The following is a 19,003-nucleotide window of genomic DNA, read 5'->3' on the forward strand; positions in this document are numbered from 1 at the left end:
CCGCTGAGGCAGCGGCCGCTGGGCGCGACGCCGGTAGCAGGGCGAGGTGTTACCCCGGCCCCTCCCGCCGCTGCAGCCGCGGCCCGGCGGCGCCCCAGGGAAGCGGCGGCACAAGCCGCGGAACCGGGAGCAAAGCCGGCAGAGGGGGCCTGATCCGCACCAAAAGGAAAAAAAAAAAAAAGGCAACTAGGATTAGGAATGGGCTTCGGAGAACTACTTACACAAAACCTGCATTGCGCCTGCGAGCCCCCCGCGGCCACTCGGCGGGACGGGGTCCGGCAGAGCCGCGGGCGCGGAGCGGGCGGTGACCGCAGCCGCTCGGGCGTCCTCACGGCACCTGAGCCTGAAAAATACCGTTCTCCTTGCCGTGCCAGCCACCACACCGCAATACAAACTCTTTCCTAAACGCTTGCCCGTTCCGCAGACGGGCAGCATTCGTGCTTGCTGCTTTTTTGGTTTGCCTTCCCCGCCCCCCCCCCCGGCGGTTCCGCAGCAGCCCATCACGTTGGCGACAGCCCCGCGGGAACTTCCCCCGGGAGAGGCTGGTTGGGCGCCGCCGCGGGGGAGCGTCCCGGGGGCGCGGACGGCGGTGCCGCAGTACCGCGGGCGGCCTCGGGGGCAGCGCCCGGCCCCAGCGCGGCGAGACCCGGACCCGGACCCGGCCCGGCGGTGCCTGCCCGTGGCCGCCGCCGCCGCCCCCAGCATGCTGGGGCTGACCTGCGTGCTGCTACTGCTCGGCCGCGCCGCCCCGGCGGCAGGTGAGGGGCCGCCGGTCTGCGCTGTCATCGCCGCCGGCGAGCGGCTCCCGGGCAGCGGGCGGGCGGGCGGGCGGGCGGGCGGGGGGGGCGGGAGACCTCGGGCGTGAGGGGCTTGACTTGTGGGGTGGCGGCGGGTCCGTGCCCGGGCTTGCTGGCCACGACAGGGGATGGAGGCAGCTCCGAGCACCCCCGGCCACCCCAGACTTTCTCCTCAGGCGCTGGCAGCGGCGCTGGGGCACCCCGGGGAGCCCTGGCGCTGCCTCACGCTCCCCGACCCACAGGCTGCGCTCCGCCCGCCCAGCGCCGGGGGGCACGGCTGCCCCCTGCCACGGTACCCGCGCCGCGTTCTGCAGATGGAGGTGGTGAAGGTAGAAAAAATCCCAGAACTGGTCTGAAATGGCTTGTTCTGCCAGTGGCTCACTGGGCGACCTTGGGTTAGCCGCTTAATCTCCAACCGCTGCAGCTGCTGGGCTTCAGCCCTGGTGTGTAAAGCACCGTGATAACCTCCAAGGAGAAGTGCTAGATAAGCGTGAGGTAGCTGGCTGGTTTTTTTCCCCAGGTTCCGCTGGAACAATGCGGAGAGTTGCCTGAATCTTCTAGAGACTTGAAACCTGTGTCAGATTTCAACAAATCGCCAGCATTTCTCTATTAACTCAAAAATCTGAACTCTTGTGCTGTGAAATGGGACCGGTGCAGTTCTTGCTCAGGCAGTAATGTTACAGTTTTTTCTCACAGTCCTTTTGTGTTCAGGTTTGCTCAGCACCTGCGATCTGTGAAATAAAATGCAGGCACTAAGTAGATGCTTTGGGTTCTGATTCCACGCCATCCCAAACCGATGGGTGCAGGGAAGGCAGCACAGGGGTGAGCTGACCCCAGTGCTCCCTCGATGTTACGGGTCATGGATGAGTGAGAAACGCAACTTCTGAATCCACAGTATTGAGGTCCCCTTTAGCAGTCTGGTGGCTGCTGAAAGAGAGGAGAGGGAAAGTCACCAGCATGAGAATCCCTGCTGCTCTGCCCCATTGCTCGCCCGTGAGAGGACAGCCAGGCAGGGTGCTGATGCAGGGAGGGAACATCCTCCACGTTGGAGGCAAACAACCAGATACTGTTCCCAGCTCTGCCCCAATTCACAACTTCCAGTGATTGTTGCCTTTCCTTTTGTTTCGGGGTTGTTTGTTTTCATTTGTTTTTAACACATGCAGGTCACTTAATCTTTTTGCACTGTTATTTTTTTGGAAAAATCAATTGCATCCTTGCCATAAAACCCAACCTCACTCCCACTCTGCCCATTGCAGTAGTTGTAAGAGCTGAAGCAGCTTGTGTAAACATGGCAGAGAAGTTTAGTGAGCAATCCAGAGTAGCAGGGATGATTCAGTTATGACAGGTCCTGCAATTCTCATGTCTTGTTGTTTCACAGAAGAGTTTGGGTTGGAAGGGACCTTTAAAGGCCATCTAGTTCAACACCCCTGAAATGAGCAGGGGCATCTCCAACTGTCCAACCTGATCTTGAATGTTTCTAGGGACAGGGTATCTATCACCTCTCTGGGCAACCTGTTCCACTATTTTACCACCCCATCACAAAAAATCACCTCCCTCAACCTGCTGGCCACACTTCTGATGCAGCCCAGGATATGGTTGGCTTTCTGGGCTGCGAGCGCGCACATTGTTGGCTCATGTCCAGCTTTTCATCCACCAGTATCCCCAAGTCCTTCTCTGTAGGGCTGCTCTCAGTCCCTTCATCCCCCCACCTGTATTGATACTGGGGGTTGCCCCAACCCAGGTGCAGGAGCTTGCACTTGACATTGTTGAAGCTCATGAGGTTCGCATGGGCCCACTTCTTGAGCTTGTCCAGGGCCCTCTGGCATGGTACAAGTTTCATTTACACTGGGATTTTTGGTCTCTTCCTGGAAAAGAAGTCAATGGTGGGCCATAGAGCAGAAGCTGGTACTGAGATTTTTTTGTTCAGCTAGGAGGAAAATGGGAAAGATGTGTTGGCCAACAGAGCTGACAAAGGAATCTATTAGATGAAATCTTGCCTGACTTTGGAAGTTCATTTTTTTAGGGGGCAGGCTGGAGCTGAGCTTGACTTTCTTCTAGTAGCTGGAAGTTTAGTGACCATGTTAGCTCCTTAGTGGCACTGACCCTACCACCAGTACCCAGCTCTGCCTATAAAACCTTATCTAAGTTTTTGTGATGTTCTAGGCTGAAGCTCCCTTATACTACTAGAATTTCTAGGACCCAATCTAACATGCTGGTTTATGCTACTTGTTTGAACACATATATACAGTTTCTGTTCCAGGTTTTTATATGTTTAAAAAAAAAAAAAAAAGACTGCTATCGTGAATCACATAGCTACAGCTGACTACTTACACTGTGTAAATAAACAAACTAAAAAATGCAGTACAGTAAGGTTTGTTGGGTTTTTTTCCTTCTGATTTCCACAGAGGAATATGGTCTGGAAATAACCAACAATGGTCCTGTCACAACGGGAGCTCAAGCTACTGTTCACGCCAGTCTAAGTATGAAGAATGACAGTGCTGCATCAAACTTGTATCACTTTAACTGGATTTATGCTCCTCTGATCCTGATAGAGAAATCCGAGCAGCAGTTTAACTCCGTAATTAATGTGACTGGTGAATTTCCTGGGACTTTTCCTGTATCTGTCTGGGTGACTCATAGAAACTGTTGGCTATGTCGGCCGATTGCTAGAAATGTCACTGTGCTTCAATTTACAGGTAAAATGGCTTTACAACTTCTATGTCTTCCGGAATTCGGTGTACATCGGGATGCTTGCCGCCTTTGCTAGCATCAGAAAAATGAAAGCCAGGCATAAATACGGCTTCTGCCAACAGAGTTAGATTTGTGTAGCTCTTTCATTGAATATAGGTTTGGATGGCATTGTACTAACTGAGCCATACTGTAGTTTACCTACATCCAGGAAGCAAGAGTGATCCTGCCCATGTTTTCCTGTCTGTCACTTAGAGAGACTGAACTAGCAACTAGGCGCTTCAAGAGCTGCAGTTCACAGATCAACATTGTTCAGTGATATCCAGACTCCTAAAACAATGCTCCCTGTACTGCTTTGCAGCATTTCTAGTCCTAAAGTTAGGATGACCAGCAGCAGTGACAATACTGATTTTCCCTGTCGCATGACATAGCAAAAACTCAGGCCATCAGCACAACAGAGCCATTACATTTTCTTTGGAAGTTCTGACTGACTGTACTGAAATTGGATGTGAAGTCGTGGCTGCATTACCAAATATCGCTAAGTGCAATTTTGGCTTATTTTGGGAATATTCATAAACATAAATATGAGTATCTTTTTTTATAAATAGACTAATGGTACCATATGGTTAACCTAATCTCTGATACGGGGATTGACATGAAGTAACACCTGAGAGCTTCACACAGCCCCATCTTTCAGAGACTAGTAACCATGTCCCTTCAGCCCCATGTCCTAGTGTTTGACTTACACACTCCAATACAGACCCAGCTCCTAGCCAAAGAAGAAGATGTGCATGAGGACAGAAGAGCTAACCATAGGATATAGCTGACATTTTGGGGAATAACTGTTGAGATTTTTCTTTGAGAAACACCAAGCTTATTGCATAAGTCTTTATAAAAGTATACATGAGATCTTTTCTCTGTTAAGAGCTGCTGTCTTGCTGAATATCTACTTACTCCTTTCTGGCTTTGCACTGTCATGTTCTCATGCCGCAAGCAAAAGGGATAGAAACTTTCTTTAGCTGTGTAAGTTAAGATTCCATTGTACCCTTCTGCCGTCCCCAAGCAAGAGCACCCACCAGGGCTTCACAGAGGCCCCAACGTAATTGCCAATAATTCATATAAATAACAACTATGGTTAGTTCTGCATTACCAGCCCCGTTGTGAAGTGGTAATTGTGATTCTTAATTGTGCATCAGGAAAATAACAGTTAACCAGATTTAAGGAATTGTTTACAAGGTAAGAGTCTGTGACTGGTAATTAATAGCCCATTAATGTTATAATGAGCTAATAAGTGTATCATCATAATACGTCTTTATTCGTAGGTTAGAGAAGTTTTTTTAGATGCGCCTTTACTAGTCCTTATAAACAAACTTGAGCATAAGTTCTCTTACAGACATCAAAACCAAAATTTCACCCTTTCTGTATTCACAAGATACATACAGCACATCTGTTATTCATAATAGTCAAATTTTCATTTCTGTGGAAGTAGCTAAAACTAAAAAACAAAAAACAACACCATAAATACCCACAAACCATCCAATCAAAAACCAGCACCCCAAATACAAAGGGTGTGTATACCAGTTTGATTCTGAATCCCTTGATCTAGATACTTTATGTTAATCCCAATTCTTTTAAAATCAGTAGTAAAAATTGGTATTGACCTCAATCGGTCCAGGATTACTTCTCTTAGTTCTATTAGAAGCTTTATCATGACCCATTGTATAACCCTAAATAAGTATTTAATCTCTCTGCCTCACTAACACATGTAACAACACTGAGTAATATTACAAATACACTTAACCATTTGGACTAGGATACAGAAAGACTTATGCAGTACACTTTAAATAATGTTTTGATACTCACACAGAGCATGCTATGAAAGTGATGCATGCTGTCATTCTTTTTCCACCTTGTTATTCCGCAGAATTTATCACAGGGAATCTCACCATTGCCCAGATAGAAGACAGCAGATTTATCACGCGTAGTTCCAGTTCCTCCATGGGCGCCATATCCCGGATTTCTTTCTGTCTTCATGACCCAAGTCATTACTTCAAGTCAGCATCGTTTGTCTACACCTGGGATTTTGGAGATGGGTAGGTGTGGTTACTTTGTTTCCTTTAATGAGTATTCAAGATGGCTCTGATTCAGTTGCTCATCTACAGAGAAATCCTGATTAAATCATAGGACAAAGCATACGTCTTTGTCAATTGATACATTCTTAATATGTCAGCCAGGTGAATTATGAAAACTTCGGCATGGAAGTCACTGTGTACTCATGAAATGGTGACATTTTAAAGACCTAAATTTCTTGTTCAAATGTATGCTTTGGTGCATTGCTATACATGCAATGAGCTGAACCGAACTGAACAAACTGGGAAAAGTAACTTATTGTAAATTGTTATTTTAAAACATCATTATGCCTGCAGATCTCCATTAGCAGATTGTTGTTGTTGAATATGTGCATAATTTGTGCACTTAAGGAACACGGAAGAGTATGCTGTCTTGCGGTTAGGCAGTAAGTAGCTGTTACTATGACCAGCTACCCATAATATACCACAGCTTGGGTGAGGAGCTTTGGGAAGTGGATAGGTGTCTCAAATAATATGGAGGTACACATTAACACACACCTAATGCTTACCTAATAACAAAATGGAGGGGAAAAGACCACAACATAGCTCAGAACCATCGGAAACAAAACCATGGGTAAAGCTACTTGGCAGTAGGGATGAAAAGGGACATTTAGGTATTTTCCTTTTCTGGGGACAAATATATGTCCAATACAAATAAGTGTATGCAAAGAGAGATGTAAGCTTTAGTCTTTCAATGCTACATTTTTTCTTTCTTTCTTTCTTTTTTCCTCCACCCCTCCCACCTCAGTGCTTCAGTTAGCTTATAGTCCACCTGCTATAAAGGTAGTTTTCATAATTTACTGACTATTCCATTTTGTTAATTGTTTTAGCATTGTCTTTATTTTCTTTGATTAAAAATGGACAAATATACTCTGGACCTTATACTGATCATAGTTCTATTGGTAATGCCACAGACATTAATCCTTATTGATATGGACATAAAGTAGAATTAAAGTCACAGCCAACTGTAGCATTGTCTATAAAGAAAATATATAAGAGCTTGTTCCCTTTTTAAATCAGAAATATGCAAGCACTTGATAAAAGGCAATTTTGATTCTAAATCTTTCCGTGTTGCACGTAGAGTTTATCAGATTACCAAGAAACCCTTTGTCTACTATAACTGCTCTACCATGGGGAATCGCACAGTGCATCTGAAAGTCATAGCTGAATGGGAGCAAATTGGAAGCATCATGCATGAAAAAGAAATGGTGCAGAAAACTGGTGATTTTACCACTGCTCTGGAGCTGCTAGGTAATTATGAAACATTATGCATACTCAAAACAGAACTTGCTATATATGTACAGATAGAATCTAGCTTTAACTTGATAATACAACTTAAGCATTGTTTCACATGCAAGAACTGGTCAACGTTGTTCAATGAAGTGTTTACATTGCAAAATGGACTTTGTGCTTTTCTAGAACAGAAAAAATGGGGGAATGGGGGGAAATATATAAAACCTTCTGGGTTTTTTTCATCTACCAAAAGTTTTACTGTCTTTTGTAAAAGTCTCACATACACTTAAAACTTACAACAAAATGTTTACTGTAACTTATAGAGTATTTATTTGTTTAGTTTATGCCAGCTATCCCTAAAAAATGAATTAGTTAAAAGAAGCACTAGGAAAGTCTTATTGATTTGATCAGCTTCAGGAGTAAATCAATACATAAGTAAAAATGCAAAGTATTAATAATGTGGTTGGTTATACATTAAAAAGAAATCACAAAAAAAGTCAGAAGTCTTATAACTCTACCGGTAGGTTTCCTTTTTGGGTGTGAGGCAAGTATTATTATTTGTGGGACTGATGGAGCTGAAATCTGCAAAGTCTATGAAAACAAACCTTCACTGGTTTTCCAGTGAACTGTAAGTTTACATGTGGAGTGTGACATGCTTTCTTTTCTTCCTCTCAGATGCTGTTAAAAGTATTAATGTAGTGGGCTCCAGAGAGACTCATGTAATGGAAAACTTGAGTTTATCTCTTCATATCAATGGCACGTAAGTAGGAAACGCAACTTCTTTCCCCAAAAAGCATTGTCTATTTCAGGGGTTTTACCCACTTTTTCCTCAAAATAGTCAGTTACACCCCACATAAGTGTTTCTTAAAACAAAAAAGAAATTTCCTTTGAGCAAAATACTATTGAATATTGCATTTTCCTGGCTTGAAATACCATGAACTCTAAAAGCCTGAAAGAGCCTGCATCTTTTCAGAAAAGTAGAATCCTCCCAAGTAAAGCAAATGTTATTTTTTTATCTTTGTAAAGATAATGTTAAAAGAAAACTAGCCAGAGAAAGATAGTGGGGAAAATTAAATTTTAAAACTTCCTTTTGAATTTTCTTCTTGAACAGTTTCCCCACCATTAAATTAAATTGCATTCAGAGTCCTGTTGCATAGCAGCAATCCTTAACTGGCACATGGGAGTAATGGGTTTGGGGAATAATTTTCACAAAACTAAGATTGCCACAAGATGACTAAGTCAGAGAGGCTCCATGGAGTGAGATTTATAGGAACATGGGAGAGCCATGAGCACCTCAGTCCTAGCACGAACTCTCACAGGCTGCAGTATTTAGAACACATCAGAGCTTTTTTTGTATGGCAGAAGCATTTTAAATACTATTCAAATACTCAAGAAACCTTTCACCATAAAAACTTCATGACCACAGAAGTAATTTATTCTGAAGAGGAGTGACACTTTCAAGTTCTGCTACTGGAAGCTGTTTAGGCTAATGCTGGTTTAAAAGGGGGAGGGAAGGAAGAAAAAAAAGAAGGAAAAAAAAAAGCAGGACTATTATTATGGATGTAGGATGGAGCGAGCAGCACCCAACACAGAATCATTTGCCAAAGGTAAAAATAGTCCCAATAGACAAAGCAGCACAGTTGCATTCAGAAAGCAAATGGCACACTGGCAGGAGTGGAAACTGGAAATGGCATACCAGTATTACAGGCAAACATGAGATCCCTAAAAGCAGGCTTGGTTTTAGGCTGGACAGTGTTTGCCAGACTGTCCTGGTTTCAGCTGGGGTAGAGTTAATTTACTTCCTAGTAGCTGCTGTAGTGCTGTGGTTTGGATCTAGGGTGAGAATAATGTTGATAACACACTGATGTTTTAGTTGTTGCTAGACAGCATTTACACTAACTCAAGGACTTTTCAGTTTCTCACCCCACCCCACCAATTAGTAGACTGAGGGTGCACAAGAAGCTGGGAGGATGCACAGCTAGGACAGGGGACCCCAGCTGACCAAAGGAATATTCCATACCATACGGCATTATGCTCAGCATATAAACCAGGGTGAAAGCTGGCTGGGGGACACTGCTTGGCAACTGGCTGGCCATCGGTTGGCAGGTGGTGAACAATTACATTGTGCATCACTTCTTTTCCATACTCTAATATTTTTATCATTATTATTATTATTATTATTATTATTTTCCCTTCCTTTTCTATCCTATTAAACTGTCTTTATCTCAACCCACAATTTTTTTTTTCCTCCAATTCTTTCCCCCATCCCACTTGGGGGGTGGGAGGGGATCAAGTGGCTGTGTGGTGTTCAGCAAGCTACTAGGTTAAACCACAACACAGACCTAACCTCCTAGCCACAGCACTGGGACTGATGCAATAAGAGTTTATGACAGAGAAGCAATGACAAAGGCTTGAGAAATGGGTTATCAAAGAAAATCAGGTAAGCACATAAACATGCTGCTTTCTTTAGCAGAGAATGTCCTACAGAGATAAGAAACAAAATACTAATAAGATGGAGTAAAGAAAAGCTCTATCTCTTGTCAGAATCAAAGTCCATAGTACATAAGGTGGGTCCAAGCAGAATCAGTTAGGACAAGGGTCTGAAAATGTAAATAAAAGGCATCAACTAGACATGGTGAGAAGACACATGGCCATAAAGCAGATTGCACCTAGATTGCCTGATAGCAAATAAACCCATTTTTGTTATTGTAAGGGAGATCTTGTGATTTCTTTACCTTTTCCAGCTATTAATCTGTTGTACAGAGCTCATCCTACAATCTTACCAGTTTTGACTGGGGGGGGGGGGGGGAGATTAATCACAAAATTCTTGGGTGTGCTTCAGTAACACAGAAAGTGAGTTCTGTGTGAGAAGAACAAATTAAAACCAACCTATACTGCCTTGGAAGCACAGGGGGAAAAAAGACTCCTTTTATCTTCGTTGGAGGACTACAGGTTTTTCTACATACAATGGCCCACCTATGACCCGCACAGGTATTCAGCTCTCAGCTGAAAGGTTTGCTTTTATAGAAGCATCACAAAGAACTTTCTCAATTGACAGATGCTATAAACCAAACAATTGTGCAGTTAATTACTTCTCTATTCGTATTGAGATTAACTTAATTATTTTCAAAATCATTATTCTGTTTTAACCAAGTGATTCATCAGCTCTTTGACGAGATTTTTGCAAAATTTTCACCAAATTATTCCCTTCCCTTCCTCTTTTTTCGCTCTTGTCATTTCAGCCCACCACTGGCATTATGCTGGCTTATAAAGTCCGAGTGCATTCCACTCGAAGGTGAGAAATGCCATCTGGTGGAGATTGATGGCTCCTGCTACAACCTCAGCCATACCTTCAGTGATGCTGGACAGTATTGCCTCAGCGTCAGAGTGGAGAACGGCGTGACGATGCTGCAGACATACCATGAAATAAAAGTGTGGCCAACAGGTGAGGAGCAGCTAGTCTGAGCAGCGTGGAGATCCCCACCTGTCAGGGAACCGACAGTCTCAAACATGTCAGGGACAATTATGGATTAACCAGCCTGCAGATGAGGTTTCTGGAAACTGGTATAGATCCCTAAAAGCATAGGAAGGAGGAAGAGAAAGGAGAGCCTGTACTGTGCCTCCTGTAATTGCTCTGAGCTTCTTGCATCCTGCTGAACCCTTTGTCTCATGAGTGTCTTGAAGTTAATGAGTTTCCAGGGAAGGCTAAGTTACTTAAATTAGATATTTTCCAGTGTAGATAGTCTGGCTATTGTAGTTAGAGAGGATAACTAGGAAAACATATATGTCTGTAACTCTCCCTTACTTAAGCAGTTTCCATTCTTCTTTTTGTTTAGTTTAGTTATGGGGGTTTTTATGGGTAGATTTTTCTTGGCCTCCATTTCATCAGATTACTGTCCTCCCAGCCAGCAGTCCCTGCTGGCTCCCTCATGCACACTCACACGTGCCCCTCTTGGGTCCCTGAATCATCTGAGAATGTGGTTAGGTGGCCAAGTGAGGAGGACCTGACCAGAGAGCAGCCAGGCTGTGATGCAGAATGGTTATACCACCTCACCGTGGGCCAGCACTGGTATACGGACAGGCCAGCTCACTCCACAGGGTGCTGGTGTGCATTCAGGACTAAGTGTGCAAATCCTCTTTGCTGGAGGCTGCTAGCTGCTGTGACAATGAGGTATCCTCCTGTCGTCCTGGGGTACCACAGGGGTACAAACACCCTGGGGAATTAGGGCTAACATATGTAATTGGGTGGGCTTTGTAGGCTGTTCAAGGGAAAAGAGGGGTGAAAAGGGAAGGAGCCTTACAACCTCACAACCCCGCATTCCCACTTCTGAGATTTCAGAAAGACATGAAGTGATCTGGGCTGAAAAATTTATTCCCTGTTACACACATGTCCTTTGTTCTAAAAATATGTAAACTCCTAAAACGTAATTTCCTTCTTACTGTTACCTCTTCTCAGTGTATTGCATCACTCCAGGCGTATGCCCTTGTGCTCTTTCCTAGGGATCCACCCGGCTTGCTTTGTCCTGCTCTGCATTGCTCTGGCTACAGTGATGCTAGGGCTGGTGCTGTACACAACCTTTCGAAGTAACACACAACAAAAAGATCTCGTGGAGGTATTCAGTTACTCTTACTTTGAGCTGGGATAGTAATTAAATACCTTTCATCCATGTCTGTTCTTTAATCACCAGACAAATGGAGTGGGAGGGAGCATTTCCCTAGTATGTCTGATCCATTCCATGGAAACATCTGAACAGTGTAGGCAAGCACTTTAAGCAACAGGCATGCTTCTGGCTTGTTGCAGAGAACTGTAACTATAATTCAAGCTGCCAGGGCTATCACGGGCAGTTTGTTAATATTCCCAAGCAGATGCTTGCGCTGAAGTATCCCTTCCAGAGAGTTATATGAAAGTATCCCTCAGAGTGGTTATATGGAAGAAAGCAGGGGGATAGTGAGAGAGGGTACAGGATAGTAACGAAGGGTGGGTTATTACCTAAAGTGGCACTACATTGTCACCTGACCCTAGCATGTGACTTTTATCTCCCCAGCTACCTTCCATCTCTGGTGTAGCTTTCACTTGCTACATTATCCTATTTGTAACGAGCATGAGCTCCTCAATCAAAAGGATTTTTTTTTGGCCCTTTGCATGAGCTTCTCAATCAAAAGGATTTTTTTTTTGGCCCTTTGGAAAGCTCCTAATACACTTTTCATCGTGCCACAATGCAAATGATATAACTCATGAGAGACTGCCTATGAGCCGGGTGTGCAGCAGGTATAAATCACAAGTCTATTTGAAGCTGGTGACTGACTGAAACTGGTTGAGGACCAAGTGCCATTTCTCTGGCCCAAAGTATTCTTGCCGGACTCGCCTGAGCTCGTAGGACCCAAATTAAGAAAGATCTCTCTGATGTTCTTTTTCCAGGTAGCTGACTTCGACTTTTCTCCGCTGTCTGACAAAAACCTCGCCTCTTATTCGGAGTCAGGCTGTGGCCGAATGTGTTGCAGATCATGTTTTCTTTGGTCATCGCAAGAAGCTGCCAGGGAGAGTCATGAACTTCTACATTCTTTTTACAAGCCAGTCAAAACTTACACAGTGTGAAGAACACAATTGCACTTTCCTTACACTAACTGTCAAGTTTAACTTTCTCACTTATGATGAGCTAAAAGCCCAGTGCTGCATGAATGGTTTGGTTTTGCCAATGCAATAAGGTTAACCACTTTAAGTCCAGCACTTGAGTAAAAGTAGCTTTCTATTTTTAAATTATACGGGTGTATACATTTACAGTTGTAAATGCAGCATTTTATTCTTATGAAAGATTGTTTTATGTGCAGGTTTGCTAAACTCACTACCTCTTGTAATTTCTCTGTTCCTTCTGCTGTTTCAAAGAAAAAAATGCTTAAGACAAACACACTTCTCTTTCCTCTGTTACAATACTATTACCAGAAATGGAAGTCACCCAAAATGCTGTTGAATGTCTATTTGTTGTAAAAAGGAACTGACTTATCCAGGCTGAGAACAGCCTAGGTGGTTCTAATGAACCAGACTACCTAATTACAATGGGTTTTTTCCTCCTGTCTCAGAAGACCCCCTTTTTAAGTTAATGGGCTTCTGTGGGACTGTAGTGGCTGGTGACCTGCTCATGGAGAGCTAGCTGCTGGCAGTATTTTGGTGGGATCGCTGCACATGCTGTAGAAGACTTCACATCTCCAACACTTTGTGAAGCAGTACTCTGCTCTAATCTGTAGAAGCAGCTTGCTTTTTTTTTCCGCCAGGCTGTCCATTCTTTTCTTTCTCATATTACTACCCAGCTAGTCACCAAAGCTCCTCTTGTAAAAAATGCAACAACCAGTAGCTCAAAGCTGCTCAGCAAAACATATTAAATTCAAATTCACGGTCAATGTTCAAGGCTGTGTAAATTCCATGCCTGTTGCAGGCTGTCTTCTACTATCAGCTTCCTGCTCAGCCAGGCTTTGCCTTCTGCTACAAGATGTTTCAGAGTACCCTGGAAGCTTCTAAACAAAAGCACCTTTGTGGCAATTTCTTATTTTTTTAAACGTGACACACCTTCCCCACCTCTGATTTAAAGCCTATGGGTGTCGTGGGCTTGACGTTTTTCAAGTATGTCAAAATTTCTCAAATGTGTTGATTGGAAGATGGTTGTCTGAAAGTGAGGGGATTTACCATGAGGGTTTTGGGGTGCTCATTTCACACATTCAACCTCTGTGTTTCCTCAGAGAAGCCCAGAGCATCAGTTCCTCTGAATGAAATTACATGACTTCAGAAGGGCTTTGTTAATTAATTTGATACATTCAAATTGAATAGGATCATCTAAGATAACAAATGATCCAGTAAACCCAAGTTTTGTTCAAAAAGTACTTTCCAAGGCAGAACTTCTTTTGGCTTTTTTTCTAAAGAGAAATTGTATTTATAAGCAAGCTTGTTGATTCTGAGTGGTGTCCTTTGTATTCCTTCTCAGTGCTCTAGTGTCAAACTCTCACCTTCAGTCATATTTGGTCACTGTTAAAAATGTGCCTGTCCTTAGCAGAGAAGTTATTGTTCTAGAGAATTTCACTTTTACTGCTTATTCCTGAGATCCCAGTCATCTAAGCCACTGCCAAAGGTATGTGCCTTGTTCTGGGATGTCGGTGTATTCTGTAAATGGCTCCACAGTCCTTGGGCGCTAGAAATAACAGATTTCTGACGTGAAAAATGCAACTCAGAGCATTGGTGGCTCTAGACAGACTGCACAGTTTCTCTCTGTAGCCAGTAGTTCAGTTTGGGCTGCTTCTTTTATTACATTTGTGACAGGCATGTGGCCCTTGCTGCTATAAGACACCTAAAGACAACCCCTTGGCACACTACTGAATGTGTAAAACCCCTTTCTTCTCCATATTGTACTCCCAGAAAAGACAGTAACTCTGAGAGCAAACTCAGTTAGAGTTACATGAAACGGGTCATTTGGGTTGGAGGAAGATCATGTCAAAGGAGTAAGACCTATGGGCTGCCTCGTTTTCTATCAATACCCAGCTGATGCATGGGGTATTAGGCCACAAAGGTTGCTGCTTTAGTTTTGTGCCTCCATGCTCTTCCCAATACATCCCAGCTGAGATACAACTCATCACGCCAAACCTGGCTAAAGTGGATAGCAACCCCCAGTCAAAAAAAAAAGAGACATGGAGTTAGTGATATGAAAGACAGGCCTAAGAAAATCCCCAATTTCCTACTCGGGAAAACAGAGCAAATGTCCTTCAGAAGAATATTCACTCTTATTCTCTTCCTAAAATGAACAAAGGATGGCAAAGGAGTCAAAGGATTCAGAAGGGTAGAAAAGATAAAGTGATACAAAGTGGAAAGTCAATACTATCAAATAGTGGAAGATATTAATTCAAGAGCAGACAGAAAATAATAGAGGTTAGAAAGAAAGACATCTCTTGCAAAAAAAAAAAAAAAAGCTGTAGAGAAAGTACACTTAAAAGGACATGTCAAGAAGCAAACTAACCAAGAAAATTTAAACAACCTTAACAAATTGAGGTGTAAGTATGAGAACTATTCACATGAACATGTTCCTGAATCTAATATGAAACTGCTTCCTGCACAAAAGACTGATCTGTGGATTCAATAAACGCCTCTGAAATTGAAGACAAAAGGTAATTGAGCAGTTCAGGATATAGCAAGGAGATTAGTGGGATGTAACAAGGATCAGCGGGAGGATTCATTTTGTTAACCTTAGAAATCAATGACCTGGAAAAAGGAATGTTCAGCAAAACGATGAAAGTCACTGATTCAAAACAAGAGTCCAGTGAGTGCAAAGCTAAAGAGTGATTAAATTCAGGTAAGCAAGAGTGTGAGCAGATAGAATTATTTACACGAAATGTGTTTGAGGACAAAAGTGTTCAGTAAAGACACAGTATAAAGGCACACGGTAAACCGAAAGAACTTCTCTTATTCTGTAATTTGTCATATAAACAATGGTACCAGTTTGTGCAGTAGATGTGGGGACAAATTAGCCCTTTATCTTAGCAGAGCGTAAGGCTCTGTGGCTGAGCGGGTCGGGGCTGAATTCTGCCTTTCATCTCTGGGAGTAGATTACATAGCCCGAGCTGGGACAACAGTTTGAATTTGCAAGACCTCTGTTGCATTTGCTGGATGCTGGAGGAATTGAAGTTGTTTCAGCAAGAGGAAGGTGAAGAACTTCATATATTTAAACACTCAGCATTATTATTAGATAATCAGCCAAAACGTCACCTTGATTTTGCAGAGCCAGGGCCAGTTTCCGTGGAAACTGAAGTGCCATCCTGTAGCTGTCAGAAAATTGTTTCAATCCTGCAGATCTCAGCTTTGACAGCACACCGAGCACTACAAGGGTGGATTTTTAAATTGCAGCCACCAACGTGGGGAATGCAGAAGTTCCAGAAACTTTTCTCAGAGCTGGGTATGCTCATCGCCAGCGTGTGTAATTCCTACAACGGTGTGCATATAGTCGCAGCATGTAGTGGGTTTTGTCCAAAATGCCATAGTTGCACAACTGACACAACTACCAGAGCCAATGACACGAGAGCACTAGTGAAAGGCTACCCTAGCCAAATAAATTTCTAACGCATTTACTCACAGCTGTCCCAGGAGGCAGGGAAGAGCTATTATCACTATTCACAGGAGGCAAAAGGGAGCCACATAGAGATACAGAGCTTGCTTGTGCAGAGGCGGGTGTAGATGCCTGCATAAAGTTTGAGATTAAAAAGATTATGGAAGGATGCAGACCATCTCCCTAATCTTGGTCCTTTTTACAGTCTGTGGAGCAAGGTAAGCACTACATTCAGGTTGCTTTGTACAAACACCGACTTAGATATCCTGTACGGTAGCTCTCACAGGGTGCCTGGGCATAGCACGCGTAGTGTGGCAGTGCGGTTTGTGGACTGCACAGCAGGTGTCTCCCACGGCACAAGAATATTTCTACAATCTTCATACTCCCACGATGGCAGACTTGAGCCACTGGTAAGGCTTTCAGTGAATATTTTTATGCACGCCTCACTGTGGCACGTAAGCTAAATGCACAACCAAGTTCGATAAAAGATGCACATTATTCACAACACGAGTGCTATGGTTTTGGATGCCGCCCCGAGCAGCTGTGACCAATGGCTCGGTGTTGGTCGCTGCGTGCAGGAACGCTTGCCCCATGGCTTTTGCTGGAAGGGGATGGATGGACAGACTGAACAAGCTGTGCAGGCAGTAACGGTCCTGGGAGATAACTTTCTGGACTTTATTCAATGCCCTTGACACGACAGCAGCCTGTTCCACACTCCCTTAGGTCAGTGGGACACGTGCTGCGTGATTAGAAACTGGTGGGACCAGGCCCATCCCAGTGAGTGAAAGCACTATCATTTTCCATAAAGGAGAGTAACTGTGAAGTTTGAATCTACAATGACCCATCTTAAATTAAGGAAAATTAAGAAGAAAGCAGCCCGCAGTGTAAACCACAGCTGAGCGCAAAAGTTTCCTGAAACCACCTAGAGGTCCCCATTGCTTCAGTGGAAGGTCCCAGAAACTGGGAAGCAGAAGCAGCAACAAACAGGCACATCCTGGCTTAGTGGCTCTATAAATTCAGTCCTTCGTGGTAATATAGATTAGGACTCTGTCATTTAAAGCATCTTTTTTCAATTATAATTTAGATACAAAGAAGAGACCACAGCAATAAAATCCCTTATCTCATCAACAGCATGTACTATTAAGCAAAACAAAACCAACAAAAAAATGCCATAGGTTCTTAAGGTCCTTTCAGTTTCCAGTTCTTAATCTATTCTTTCATTATACGCAAAGTACTTATAATATTTTAAATTAAATCCAAAAGGAAAAAATAATCCAAAAAATTCAAATGTGCTTGCTAATTAAATAGCAATACCCTTACTTTCATTCAGGCAATCTTGATAAATTACAGTCTTCCCGTACTAATTAACTTCCAGTTTAATGGATTTCTCTCACCACCCCAAGCTATGTAACAAAACACGACATGCTCAATTTAACAAAAACAAGTCAATATTGAACCTGGCCGGTTTGATTCTGCTTCAGCAAAGCACTCAAACACACACTGAAGTGCAAGCACAGGAGCAGACTCAGAGGAGCAGCTCCTTGGGGTGTTAGATAGGGTCTGAAGGGAAGGCGAGCAGCCTCACTCCAGCAGGACAGCCCAGTTCTCAGGACCACATCAGGTGGCCTGCAGCGAGCACCCATCTGGGGAGCTGGTGGCTAATGCAAAAACTGTTTCTTAGTCCACTACTGGATTTTTTCCATGTGCAATTGATTTACTTGCAATTCACACTTGCAATGAATCCAGAGCATTTTTGTGGGTGATGGGGGACGAACAGGACTGATCTGTGACGGGCAGTGTGGCACTTTCTCTGCCACCCCAGGCGAGCACCCCATGCAGGAGCGCTGCAGCCAGAAAGGCAGATAGATACACATGTGGGAACTGAACCCCAACACACAGAGCAGTTCCTGGGAGGCTCTTGTTTGGGTGTTAAAGTGTTGTATTGTATGTAATTAGACCATTAAAGTAAAGTACTTCTGTTACTAAATTATCTATATACTGTGGAGTTGGTCAAGGTTATAACAAAGTAGATTTGAGCTAAAACATTGTGAGAAAATAGGAGACCAGCCAACCAAGACAGTATCAGAAAATGAATGGCAGCCCCTGATCCTGGGGGAGAAAGATGGGCCTCCCTGAGACACCAGGGAAAGACTTGGGTTTTTGTTACAGCTTGAGTTTTGTATCCGAAATTATTCCCAGTGTCTCTACTTGTGGTATTTTGAGTTCTTCTTTCTGATTTTTTTTTCTCCCTCTAACAACAGTAGGTTAGGAATGCTCTGCCTTGTCAAACAACTGGAAGATTTCACTCATGGATCATCGGTAAGATGAGTGTTTCATGTCACAGGTCCACCTCTGCAGAAAGAGTGAGGTACCCGGTTCCTACAGACGTCTCACCGCAGACAGCAGTTGCATTCAAGGTATCCTTAAGAGCGATCCAGGCCATGCAGCTTGCATGGGGAGGGGGGAAATTTCCAGGGGCAAGTGGATTTGCAAATAGCCATTATTTTGTTTGGGTTTTATTCTCTTTTCTCTGTTTTGTCCTTTCCTTCCCTATGGCTTGGTAATAAGTAGTGAGGAAAACCTGCTTGCAGTAGGGAACGCACTGTATAACTAAAGGGAAAGCATTCTATTTAGTTCTGTAGGAAATGCATCCTTTTTCATAATACAGTATGTGAAAAATCAGGTAAGCAATGCATACATTTTTTATGAACAGGAGGACCCTCAACTATTACTAATGAAGTACAGGAAGAAAAGACAGGACTCTCAGTAGGGAAATACCATCCATTAAACGCCTCCCTGGGGACCAAATGACACTCTACAATGGAAAGACACTAACTGCCTCTTACATTTCAGTTGGTACCAGCAGGACACCTATTTGTAAAGATTTGTGCTGCCTGTACTCTGTTAGTGTAAGATGCCACATAAATATTTCCTGACCTTTGCGGCAGATATTACCCTTTTTTTTTTCCCCCACAGACCAGCAGCCTGATTTTACCTTTTAAAACCATTGATCCTGCTGAAGAATGAGCACAAGAGCAACCCTGCGAGAGTGCTTAGGCCCGCTGAAGTCAATGGA

General features: G+C 43.6%; 1 protein-coding gene across 1 annotated transcript; it reads left to right on the forward strand.

Annotated features, from left to right (window-relative positions):
* The first annotated feature begins 230 nt into the window (after positions 1-230).
* Positions 231-12,807, forward strand: TMEM130 (transmembrane protein 130). The gene is made up of 8 exons (XM_037387342.1): positions 231-758; positions 3,203-3,493; positions 5,410-5,578; positions 6,696-6,865; positions 7,523-7,607; positions 10,090-10,292; positions 11,348-11,460; positions 12,267-12,807. The coding sequence occupies exons 1-8, from the start codon at positions 704-706 to the stop codon at positions 12,441-12,443; spliced, it is 1,263 nt and encodes a 420-aa protein (XP_037243239.1). The 5' UTR covers positions 231-703; the 3' UTR covers positions 12,444-12,807.
* The last annotated feature ends 6,196 nt before the right edge of the window (positions 12,808-19,003 follow it).

The sequence above is a fragment of the Falco rusticolus genome, chromosome 4 (genome assembly GCF_015220075.1).
Source record: "Falco rusticolus isolate bFalRus1 chromosome 4, bFalRus1.pri, whole genome shotgun sequence".
NCBI classification, from domain to species: Eukaryota; Metazoa; Chordata; class Aves; order Falconiformes; family Falconidae; genus Falco; species Falco rusticolus.